Source organism: Pleurodeles waltl, chromosome 6 (genome assembly GCF_031143425.1).
Source record: "Pleurodeles waltl isolate 20211129_DDA chromosome 6, aPleWal1.hap1.20221129, whole genome shotgun sequence".
In the NCBI taxonomy this organism is placed as follows: domain Eukaryota; kingdom Metazoa; phylum Chordata; class Amphibia; order Caudata; family Salamandridae; genus Pleurodeles; species Pleurodeles waltl.
In genome coordinates this window covers 367,566,845-367,580,006 of record NC_090445.1, presented here as the reverse complement: position 1 = coordinate 367,580,006, position 13,162 = coordinate 367,566,845, and the positions used below count along the sequence as shown (strand labels likewise).

Below are 13,162 nucleotides of genomic sequence, written 5' to 3'. Positions count from 1 at the left end.
AAAGATGCTTCCGTTTTATGCTTATTCCTTGGCAGGGCCTGTTAATGTTCCAGATACATATGAGACTTTGCCACTGTGAGTGCTCCATTGAGAGAGTTTGCAAAAAATAATGTTTCTTTTCCCTGGTCACATGAACGTGAGCAATGTTTTCAGATAAGTAAACAAGCTACTGAACATGCTACTGAAATGGCATATTTTAATCCAAAGCTCTATACAGAAGTTGTTGTTGGTGCTAGCCGGGGTGGGTTAGGTGCACTCCTTGCATACCACAACTGACACCCAAATGCTGAAAGATATACTGAGGAATATGCAAGCAAAAAAGTTTTTATCAGCTGAATATGCTTGTTCACATCCTGAAAAAGAGAGCTTAGCAGTGGTTTGGGCTTGTGAACATTTCCACATGTCTCTATATGGAAAACATTTATTCTTGGGATAGATCATCAAGCATTGCTGACCATCTTTGGCAATCCAAAGGCGAAGATGCCTCCGTGCACTGAACGTTGGCTTCTATGATTACAAGAGTACAACTACATTGTGCATTGTCCTAGGAAAGGTCAAAGCCCTGCCGACATACTTCTTCAGAGTACCTATACAATGTCAAGCTACACCATCTAAGATAACTGAAGACTACATAATATTCATTGTTAAATCAAACACACCAACTGCCGTTTTGTTGGAACAAATTGTCACTGTCATGAGTCAAGACAGTGACATGTTAAAATTGAAAGACATTACTACACATCAGTCATGGAACCAACATACTTGACCTCATACCAGTGACAGTGAATACTAGAAGTTTAAAAATGTCAAAGATGAACTGTCCATGACACAAGAAGGCATTATCCTGAGGGATTCGAGAATTGTCATTCCGGAGAGATTATTGAAGTGGCCCATAAAGGACATCATGGAATCGTTGCCATAAAACGAGTTCTCCAAGACCGAATCTGGGTTCCTCATCTCAATCAAAGAGCTGAAAGAGAGTTAAAGGTCTGCCATCTATACAACTGCCTGTCTTTGAACCCCCTCAACACCTCTTAAGTATTTCAGAGTTACCAAAGCATGCGTGGGAAAGAACTGCTGTTGACTTTTTTGGTTCATTTGACTATGGACATCATCTTATGGTGATTGGGGATGAATTCTCCCACTTTCCATTAATAGAAGATCTCTCATCTATCACTCAGGAAAGAGTCATTGAGAGATTAGATGGCATCTCAGTGACATGGGGCATTCCTGAGATTTTAAAATCTGGCAATGGCCACCTTTTAATTGTCAATAATTCAGAGACTTTCTCAGTCTGCTTAACGTGAAGCATCAGAAGAGCACATCTCTTTGACAACAGGCTGATGGCCTTGTTGAACAATTCATGACCACATTAAAGAAAGGCGTTCAGCGTGCTGCATCAGAAAAGCTAGACCTGAAGACTGTCTTTAATTCTGCCCTACTAGCTTACCGTTCGACTCCTCATTCGCCACCTCGCAATGTTGATGTTTGGGAGAGCAATGACAGCCAAGTTACCGCATTGGACCAACACAAGAGAAAATGAGAAAACGTTAGTGTCATGCTCCATTTGATGCCAAGCCATTCCATGTTATAATCAGCAAAGGACACATGGTTACTGATCAACACCCTGGGAAATTCATTTTTTTGGATTTCTCACATTTCTGACATGTGGCTCAGTGTTTGTCAGATACTGATGTCAACGTAGAGACTGGATTAGAAAGGACATTTAGAAAACCCTAGGCTGCCCTTGCTCCTACATCGCCATCGCAGATCATAGATACTCCTGTTGCTGATTCCCAGTTTCCGAAGACACGATTAGGATCAGTAATCAAAGTGCCAAGAAGGCTTATGGAAGAGCTATGAATGTGTAGCTGTTTGTAAAAAAAAGTACATTTGTATTTATCAGAGAGGGAAATGAAGTGTTGAGTGAGTATGAATGACAGAACCCTTTTGGCTCCCGAAGGACTCCTTAGAGTTGTGACATAAGTTTTAGAACGTGGTGAAGTGAAGGCAGGTTTAGAAACCTGAGTTTATGGTTAGACGCAGAGGAATAAAGATGTGTAATACTTAGCTTTGTGTGATGTGTATTCATTGGCGGTTACCCAGGCTGGGGAGAATGCAACAGTTTATCATTCTAAATCGTCACAATCACCTAACCTATTTTCATATTGCGGGTCCCATGCAGGCATCATTTTGCACTAAGGGTTTTCAAGCCTAATTTCAGAAAAAATGTGAATCCCACAAACAATAGCTGAAAGCTCACAAGATATGGAGTTTTATTGTTATTCTATGGCCCAGGAGTAGATGTGATGTTGTCACTATGAATTAGGAACCCTTCCACAGCCACCTCAGACTGAAAAATGTGCCACTCTGCTGCCTGAAAAAGCTTGGGGTAGATAGAATATCATGCTGTGACATGTCTAGCTGCCATTTTCAAAGTTAACATGAGGTGATACTGCATATTGGTAATCACTAAGCTAAGACTGACTTGGATATATATGTTTCCTTCCTTTTGTCTCCAATCTTCTTCCTCAGATCCGCTTTACCCTCCCTTACTGTATATGGATCATCCAGACATCAAACTTGAAGAAAATGAGAGTATGACCCTGAACTGTTCAGCGCCATCTACCTATGAGAACCTGACATTCAACTTTCTGGGCACAGAAGGACTTCTTGGCAGCCGGACCCCAGAGCCAGGAGAGAAGAGTAGTCAAATGTCCTTTTTGGCCATAAGGGGGAATTACTCCCACGACCAAACCTATTCATGCTATTATGAAGCCATTGTGGACGGAAGGAAGCTTCAGTCCAACAGAACAGATCTGGCTTTGGTAACTGTACTCATAGAGGCAGGTGAGCACAAACTGGAACACTTTGCCCACATGGGCACTGCTAATTGTCCTCTAATATGTTTTATAGGCGGGTGTAAAGTGAAAAATACTCTATGATATAGCCAACCTCCTTGAGTGGAATGAGGACTACTGTAGTTTTGTTTATCATGACTGCTGTTGTTGTCTCTGTCAACTCACAAAATGCTCTCATGACTACTCATGTGACCTGTGTAATTCCTTTCAATGTATGGTACAATCTTTCATGGGCAAACAGATTTTTGTCACCTCACAGCAGAGCAACCGGTTACCCTTGTTAAAAGGCAGGGTGGAATTGTTTGTTCTCTTAAGGTGCTGTTGATGTTGTGGATTCACATTTTCTGCATTGTGATGTGGTTGCTTCCTCTGTAACATTTTGTTATCTCCTCATTGCTTTGTGATTGTCTTGATTGCTTTGACCATTTAAACCACCTGTTGTTATGTGGTGTCATCTCTCTGTGTGTGATGGTGTTATCGCTTTGATGTGGTTTAGTTGTCTCTTCCATGTGATATGACTGTGTTGTCATGCAATCTGATTATCTCCTCTAACAAGTAGTTCCATCCTCTGTGATGTGATTGTCGACGCTATGTGACATGATTGCTTTCCCTATGTGACTGTGCCCCCAGGAACAGATGGTTTAGTTATATCCTTTGAGTGAAATGATGCACTTCACCATGTTCTAGCCAGCTTGTGCCTCTGAGAGTTGTGATTGCTGAAGTTGTTGATCCCTCTGCAGAAAGTCAAATGATGAGCCTCCAGAATGCAACAGTACGTTTGCAGCATGCCAAAACCTGGAGGTCCCAGATATCAATCTAGTATATCTCTAGAGGGATATGTATTTCTTTGTTCTTCTACTCTTAACCAAAAGCGTTCATCTTTCTTTATCATTTACAGATTCCACAACTGTACTCTGGAACTACATTTATTATGGGGCTGGTGGAGGAGCAGTGCTCTCGGTTCTCTTAATTCTTATCCCACTGATCTATTGCATGAAGAAAGGTATGACCTGAATTAAAATGCTTACATTTGTTGAGTAGACAGGACAAGTAAATTCAACTGCCTATGTAGTCAGTGGCTTCAGGCTTTGGGAAACAGTTCTACTGTAGAGGTGGCCCACTCACCATTTTTGTTAAATCTTTTATCTACAATTGGGTAGACCATCTCTATGAGGTGAATATAGGATTCACCACCATATCCATTCCATCTATGGCCACTATCTTCAGTTATTTAGTTAATAATGTGTGAAAATGAAATGAATTATTAATTTGAAAAGGATGACCCTATAATCTTAATACAACTTAATTGTGTTAGGTTATATCAGAGTTCACTGAGAAAACAGCAGTACTACATAGAATTAAAGTAAAAAACATACCCCTAAAGAATTCACAAACATAGTCTGCATATGCAGAGACATTCAGTGTAAAATGGTATTTATTATCATTGTTGAGTGTGAGGAGGGGCCCTGAATCACAACAGGCGAAGCCATTCCTTCAACTATGGTAATAAGTAACATATTACACTCAGAGCTTACATTGTTTATGCCATGCTGTCTTTAGATCTTACCTAATGGACAGCTTTGAGCTGTCTGTAGGAAAATGCCTTTTGTGGACCATACCTATAGCTTACACTGGGCCTAGCCCATTACTTACCGTTGTTTGGCCCTGCACCATTGATTGGTCCCTCTTATTTGCTTGGTTCGTATTCAATGACTTATCTTCCTCCTTATCATTCTTTTGATTAGCTGACTTGTATCCTTTCCCTGCTCACATTTACCTTTTTCCTTTTCATTTAGCACTCCATGAGCGCACACGTGTTTGTTTCTCTCTCTCTCATATGCTGCTTAGCCCCTTCTCAAATACTCGTAAACCACTGTTACTTCATCTTCACCCATCGTTCACCCACTCCATTTTTTTTCCCATACCCACATCTCTCCTCAAATGTATTTTTTGTTTTCCTCTCTTTAGAGGGCCCGCACTTGACCTTTGATACTAAGCTGCTCTACATTTAAAAAAAAGTTTATTTTAAGCACATTGGTTGCCCCATATCCCCCATTCAGTCCCCGTGGCTTCCCTTACTGCTTCCACCATTGCTCCTCTACCCCTTGCAGACATTTCAGTTTTTTAAACTCTTTTTATTGATTTTAGCCAAATGAAGAACAAAAAGAAAAATTACATTCTATGCTAGCAAATGCCGATCGCCTAAATAAAGTGTAACATAAGGGATTGATTTGTTTTTCATTCTAATTTCTTTAGAAGATCCAGCAGCTGCCATTTGGTGCTATCCAGGTGTGCATTTGTACAATGAAATGTAATTTCTTTTAATGCACCAATCAAAGTGGTGTCCGCCATTTTAGTCTAATAAAAAAGAAAATGGTACCCCCGTGTCATTCTTTAGGCATGCTCATGCATGATGACTCATGCATAAACCTACAGACTATGGTGGTCATTCCAACCCTGGCGGTCCATGACCGCCGGGTTGGAGGACCGCGGGAGCACCGCCGCCAGGCCGGCGGTGCTCCAATGGGCATTCCGACCGCGGCGGTAAAGCCGCGGTCGGACCGGCAACACTGGCGGTCACCCGCCAGTGTACCGCCGCCCATTGGAATCCTCCAAGGCGGCGCAGCTAGCTGCGCCGCCGAGGGGATTCCGACCCCCCCTACCGCCATCCAGTTCCCGGCGGTCCGCCCGCCGGGAACCGGATGGCGGTAGGGGGGGTCGCGGGGCCCCTGGGGGCCCCTGCAGTGCCCATGCCACTGGCATGGGCACTGCAGGGGCCCCCGTAAGAGGGCCCCTAAATGTATTTCACTGTCTGCTGCGCAGACAGTGAAATACGCGACGGGTGCAACTGCACCCGTCGCACAGCTTTCACTCCGCCGGCTCGATTCCGAGCCGGCTTCATCGTGGAAGCCTCTTTCCCGCTGGGCTGGCGGGCGGCCTGAAGGCAGCCGCCCGCCAGCCCAGCGGGAATGTCAGAATTACCGCCGCGGTCTTTCGACCGCGGAACGGTAACCTGACGGCGGGACTTTGGCGGGCGGCCTCCGCCGCCCGCCAAGGTCAGAATGAGGGCCTATGTGACCTGCAGTACCAACCTCACCATCATGCCTTTTGTTCTGTTTTTTGGTCCATGCTGGATAGCATTGGCATAAAGCATTGACATAACCAAAACAAGGTGAGACCTATTAGGTTTGCCATTGCTTCCTTCATATGTATTTGTTTGAAAAAAGGAATTTGCCTGAATCTAGGATGCAAGAAATTAAATTTATACACTAAACTAAAATTTCATTGAAGAGGCATTCTGGCTATTAGTCGAGTTATTTCCCGCTGCAATTTCATTGTTACAGGCATTCTATGAGGCAGTAAGCAGTCCTTACTCCTTGAATGCTATGGTCAGAAAGGGAACAACATGCACAATTAATTGAAAAACTCTGTTGCATAGATTTCAAAGCTCACGTAGCCATAACACATAATGAAGGGGACAAACCTAGTTGCCTACTCACCTGGCTAATTAAACATAGTATGACCAGAACACCAATTTCTATCCGCATAGCTCCTAGCAGTGCAGTTTGTTTGCAAACCGAGATCCACTCTGCTTTCCTCTCTCAATACTGAATGTTGTAAATTCCTGAAGTTTCCACATCACAGCCTCGTACAGCTTAGGTTTTAGATGCCTTGGCTCTTCCTAGGATTCCAGTGGAGCATCGAGACTCACTTGACAACCCTATAAGAACAGAAGATTTACGCAGAGCAGGCCGAGACTTTGCTACATGTGAACGTCCAGGACTAGGTGGGCTCCCTTTCGAATTTTACAATACCTATCTACACCTCTTAGTTCCAAAGTCCACTATTCTAATACATGGAGTTATAGGGCCTGATTACAACTTTGGAGGACGGTGTTAAACCGTCCCAAAAGTGACGGATATACCACCTACCGTATTACGAGTTCCATAGGAAATAATGGACTCGTAATACGGTAGGTGGTATATCCGCCACTTTTGGGACGGTTTAACACCGTCCTCCAAAGTTGTAATCAGGCCCATAGTGTTCATGGCATCTGCTCTCAGTACATGGAATGTGACATAGGGCCTCATTATGACCCTGGCGGGCGGCGGAGGCCGCCCGCCAGGATCCCGCCCTCCAAATTACCGCGCCGCGGTCAAAAGACCGCGGCGGGTATTACGAGTTTTCCCCTGGGCTGGCGGGCGGTTCCAGTAAAACCGCCCGCCAGCCCAGGGGAAAACGACCTTCCCACGAGGATGCCGGCTCGTAATCGAGCCGGCGGAGTGGGAAGGTGCGACGGGTGCAGTGGCACCCGTCGCGTATTTCAGTGTCTGCAAGGCAGACACTGAAATACTTTTCGGGGCCCTCTTACGGGGGCCCCTGCCGTGCCCATGCCATTGGCATGGGCACGGCAGGGGCCCCAAGGGGCCCCGCGACCCCCCCTACCGCCATCCTGTTCATGGCGGCTTTCCCGCCATGAACTGGATGGCGGTAGGGGGGGTCAGAATCCTCATGGCTGCGGAGCGCGCTCCGCAGCCATGGAGGATTCCAAAGAGCAGCGGAAAGTCAGCGGGAGACCGCTGACTTTCCGCTTCTGACCGCGGCTGAACCGCCGCGGTCAGAATGCTCATTGGAGCACCGCCAGCCTGTTGGCGGTGCTCCCGTGGTCGGTGGCCCTGGCGGCCACCGGCCGCCATTGTCAGAATGACCCTCATAGTATGTTATTCAGGCTGGGCCAGTTGTTCTGCCCTTCAGAAGGTACACTCTGCTCAGGTAGCCATGGAAATAATTTCTCAGCCAGTGGAAATCTACAATAAACAGCAGCTATAGTTACGTTAGATATCACAGAAAATTTATGACAAAATAAAGTTAGCCTAGATTTCTTGAAAGTTCGTTTTCTCATGTTTTGTACACCACAAATGAAAAACAGATCTCACAACCCCCACCTAGTGATTTTGACATCATCACATTCATTGATTAAGTCATTACAGAACAGTCCTTTTCAATCTGGGATTTGCCTGCTTGCTTTGTTGCAGTTCTTTTATTTGGTCATAAAATGTAATCTGTATTTCCTCCCGTTTGACATTTGCTCTTTTTCTTGCTCCCGTTGCTGACATCTTCCTTTTCCTACAATCCAACCCACATCGTGATTAAATCCTCTTGCAGAATTTTAAAAAGAAATGCACCAATTAGTATGGTCAGAAGAGTGGTCAAAAGCAATTTTAGTATTACTCCACCTACACTACATAGCCATTCATCAGCTTTGGCAGATCTCTGCCCAGTAAACCCAAGTATGGAACCTATTCCTCCCAAAGCACCTTTCTGTTCTAGTTCACTTAGTTTATGGATATAGCTATTAGTCTGTGTATCTACATTAACCTCTTAGCTGCTGGACCTTTCCCCCTTCCAGTGCTGAGCCATTTTTTGGCTATTTGGGGTAGTTTGCGCTTAGGCCTTCATAACATTTTGTCCACATAAGCTATCCACACCAAGTTTGCGTCCTTTTTTTCCAACATCCTAGGGATTCTAAAGGTACCTAGAGTTTGTGGGGTCCCCTGGAGGAGACCAAGAAATTAGCCAAAATACAGCTAAAATTGTGTTTTTTTCTGGGGAAATGACTTGTGGTTTTTCCCTGAAAATGGCATCTACAAAGGGTTTGCTGTGCTAAAATCAACATCTTCCCAGCTTTGAGGAACAAGAAGACTTGAATCGGAAAACCACATTTATCCACACAATTTTGGCATTTTATTGGGACATACCCCATTTTTACTATTTTTTGTGCTTTCAGCCTCCTTCCAGTTAGTGACAGGAATGGGTGTAAAACCAATGCTGGATCCCTGAAAGCTAAACATTTCCGAAAAGTAGACAACATTCTGAATTCAGCAAGGGGTCATTTGTGTAGATCCTACAAGGTTTTCCGACAGAAAATAACAGCTGAAATTAAAAAATATTGAAATTAAGCTGAAAAAACAGAAATTTTTCTCCAAGTTTTACTCTGTAACTTTTTCCTGCAATATCATATTTTTAAAGCAATATACCGTTATGTCTGCTGGACTCTTCTGGTTGTGGAGATATGTAGGGCTTGTAGGTTCATCAAGATCCCTAGGTACCCAGAGCCAATAAATGAGCTACACCTTGCAATGGGTTTTCATTCTATACCGGGTATACAGCAATTAATTTACTGAAATATAAAGAGTGAAAAATAGGTATAAAGAAAACCTTTGTATTTCCTAAATGGGCGTAAGATAGGGTGTTGAGAAGCAGTGGTTATTTGCACATCTCTGAATTCCCGTGTGCCCATACCAGCATGTGTATTACAGGCCATTTCTCAAATAGATGTCTTTTTTATACACTGTCTTACATTTTGAAGGAAAACATGTAGAGAAAGACTAGGGGCAATAACACTTGTTTTGCTATTCTGTGTTCCCCCCAAGTCTCCCGATAAAAATGGTACCTCACTTGCATGGGTAGGCCTAATGCTCGCGACAGAAAACACAACATGGGCACATCACATGTTTACATTAACATCTGATGTGTTTTTTGCAAAGTGGGTAGCTGTAGATTTTGGCCTCTAGCTCAGCCGGCACTTGGGGAAACCTACCTAACCTGCACATTTTTGAAAACTAGATACCTAGGGGAATCCAACATGGGGTGACTTTTGGGGCTCTCACCAGGTTCTGTTACCCTGAATCCTTTGCAAACCTTATAATTTGGCAAAAAAAAAAAACTTTTTCCTCAAATTTCGGTAACAGAAAGTTCTGGAGCCACAAATGTCCTTCCACCCAGCATTCCCCCAAGTCTTCCGATAAAAATGGTATCTCACTTGTGTGGGTAGGCCTAGTGCCCGCGACAGACAATGCCCCAAAACACAACGTGGACACATCACTTTCTCCTAAAGAAAACAGAGCTGTTTTTTGCAAAGTGCCTAGCTGTTGATTTTGACCTGAAGCTCAGCTGGCACCTAGGGAAACTTACCAAATGTACGCATTTTTGAAAACTAAATACCTAGAGGAATCCAGTATGGGGTGACTTGTGGGGCTCTCACCAGGTTCTGTTACCCACAATCCTTTGCAAACCTCAAAATTTGGCCACAAAAACACTTTTTCCTCACATTTCGGTGACAGAAAGTTCTGGAATCTGAGAGGAGCCACAAATTCCCTTCCACCCAGCATTCCCCCAAGTCTCCCGATAAAAATGGTACCTCACTTGTGTGGGTATGCCTAGCGCCCGCGACAGGAATAGATCACACAACGGTCAATGTTGGTCCTTACATGAGGCAACTGTTGACTCTGGAGTGATCCATTCCTGATGCAGGCACTAGGTACAACCACTCAAGTGGGGTAGTGTTTTTATCAGGACAGGTGAGGAATCACTGGGTGGTAGGAATTTTATGGATCCCAGCATATTCCTGTAGTTTGTAGGTAAGAAAACTTTGGGGAATCCACACAAGTCACACCTCTGTGGACTCCCTTGGATGTCTAGTTTCCAGAAATGTCTGGGTTTAGAATGTTTCCCTATATGGCCACCGAGCCCAGGACCAAAAACGCAGGTGCCTGCCTTACAAAACCAGTTTGTTTTGTGATATGTAATTTTGATGTCTCCACAATACGATTTGGGCGGTGGAATTTGGAGCTGAACTGAATTGGAGGGCTCCCAGGTCCAAGGTCTTGATCATGGTCTTGTGGGTTGAAACACGTTGGTGTTGGTGTTGGAGTTATCACTTTGCACATTAAAAAGAAGTAATCAAGAATCCTGTGAGTGCCGCATCATTGACCTTGTCTCAAAATTGTGTGGTTATATATATATATATATATATATATATATATATACAGAGAGAGAGCGAGAGAGAGATCACTTTTATATGTGGGTCTGGTTTTCCTGGGGGCCGATCGCAGCCCCCAGGGAAACCACACATGCATTGACAAAAGTGATTTCTCACTATATCTATCTATCTATCTATCTATCTATCTATCTATCTATCTATCTATCTATCTATCTATCCATGTAGACAGATAGATAGATATAGATATATCTATCTCTGTAGATAGATGTGTCTATCTACAGAGATAAATCTATCTACATAGATATCTATATCTATATATATATATATATGTATATATATATATAGATATAGATATATATATATAGATCTATATATTTTTTTAGAAGTTGTATGGTTTCCTTGGGGGCCATAATGGCCCCCAGGGAAACCCTACAACAACTAAAAAAATTATTGCCTCCACAGGGGATCGCCCTGCCCACGGGTGACCCCCTGTCAATGTCTTTTTTTTTGGGGGGGGGGGTACACCTACCCTTATTTAAAAAAATATGCCCCTGGGTGGGGGTGTGTGAGAAAGTAGCCTCTTTCTAGCCTTGTTACCCCCACTTTTGGCCTGTTTGTGAGTATATGTCAGGGTGTTTTCACTGTCTCACTGGGATCCTGCTAGCCAGGGCCCTCTGTTCATAGTGAAAACCCTATGTTGTCAGTATGTTTGTTATGTGTCACTGGGACCCTGCTAGCCAGGACCCCAGTGCTCATAAGTTTGTGGCCTATATGTGTTCCCTGTGTGATGCCTAACTGTCTCACTGAGGCTCTGCTAACCAGAACCTCAGTGGTTATGCTCTCTCTGCTTTCCAAATTTGTCACTAACAGGCTAGTGACTAAATTTACTAATTCACATTGGCATACTGGTACACCCATATAATTCCCTAGTATATGGTACTGAGGTACCCAGGGTATTGGGGTTCCAGGAGATCCCTATGGGCTGCAGCATTTCTTTTGCCACCCATAGGGAGCTCTGTCAATTCTTACCCAGGCCTGCCATTGCAGCCTGCGTGAAATAACGTCCACGTTATTTCACAGCCATTTACCACTGCACTTAAGTAACTTATAAGTCAATTATATGTCTAACTTTCACCTGGTGAAGGTTGGGTGCAAAGTTACTTAGTGTGTGGACATCCTGGCACTAGCCAAGGTGCCCCCACATCGTTCAGGGCAAATTCCCCGGACTTTGTGAGTGCGGGGACACCATTACACGCGTGCACTGTACATAGGTCACTACCTATGTACAGCGTCACAATGGTAACTCCGAACATGGCCATGTAACTTGTCTAAGATCATGGAATTGTCACCCCCAATGCCATTTTGGCATTGGGGGGACAATTCCATGATCCCCCGGGTCTCTAGCACAGAACCCGGGTACTGCCAAACTGCCTTTCCGGGGTCTCCACTGCAGCTGCTGCTGCTTCTGCCAACCCCCAGACAGGTTTCTGCCCTCCTGGGGTCCAGGCAGCCCTGCCCCAGGAGGGCAGAACAAAGGATTTCCTCTGAGAGAGAATGTAACACCCTCTACCTTTGGAAATAGGCTGGGGAGGAGTAGCATCCCCCAGCCTCTGGAAATGCTTTGATGGACACATATGGTGCCCATCTCCACATAAGCCAGTCTACACCGGTTCAGGGATCCCCCAGCCCTGCTCTTGCGTGAAACTGGACAAAGTAAAGGGGAGTGACCACTGCCCTGACCTGCACCTCCCAAGGGAGGTGCCCAGAGCTCCTCCAGTGTGTCCCAGACCTCTGCCATCTTGGAAACAGAGGTGTCTGTGGCACACTGGACTGCTCTGAGTGGCCAGTGCCAGCAGGTGACGTCAGAGGCTCCTTCTGATAGGATCTTACCTCTCTTGGTAGCCAATCCTCCTTCCTAGGTAGCCAAACCTCCTTTTCTGGCTATTTAGGGTCTCTGCTTTGAGAATCTCACCAGATAACAAATGCAAGAGCTCCTCTGCATCTCCCTCTTCACCTTCTACCAAAGGATCGACCACTGACTGCTCAGGACGCCTGCAAAACCGCAACAAAGTAGCAAGATGACTACTAGCAACCTTGTATCCCTTCATCCTGCCGGCTTTCTCGACTGTTTCCAGGTGGTGCATGCTCTGGGGGTAGCCTGCCTTCTCTCTGCGCCAGGAGCTCTGATGAAATCTCACGGGGGTCGACGGAATCTTCCCCCTGCAACCGCAGGCACCAAAAGACTGCATCACTGGTCCTTTGGGTCCCCTCTCAGCACGACGAGCGTGGTCCCTGGAACTCAGCAACTCTGTCCAAGTGACTCCCATAGTCCAGTGACTCTTCCGTCCAAGTTTGGTGGAGGTAAGTCCTTGCCTCCCCACGCTAGACTGCATTGCTGGGTACAGCGTGATTTGCAGCTGCTCCGGCTCCTGTGCACTCTTCCAGGATTTCCTTCGTGCACAGCCAAGCCTGGGTCCCCGACACTCCTTCCTGCAGTGCACAACCTTCTGAGTTGTCC

The 13,162-nt window shown here is 45.0% G+C and overlaps 1 protein-coding gene across 1 annotated transcript in view; it reads left to right on the top strand.

Annotated features, from left to right (window-relative positions):
* Nucleotides 1-2,583: 2,583 nt before the first annotated feature.
* LOC138301935 (uncharacterized) overlaps nucleotides 2,584-13,162 on the top strand; it is a 51,911-nt gene continuing 41,332 nt past the window's right edge. Inside the window, exons 1-2 of the mRNA XM_069242388.1 lie at nucleotides 2,584-2,850; nucleotides 3,760-3,864. Of these exons, the coding sequence (XP_069098489.1) occupies nucleotides 2,601-2,850; nucleotides 3,760-3,864 (355 nt within the window). The 5' untranslated portion in view covers nucleotides 2,584-2,600. The remainder of the gene's footprint in view (nucleotides 2,851-3,759; nucleotides 3,865-13,162) is intronic.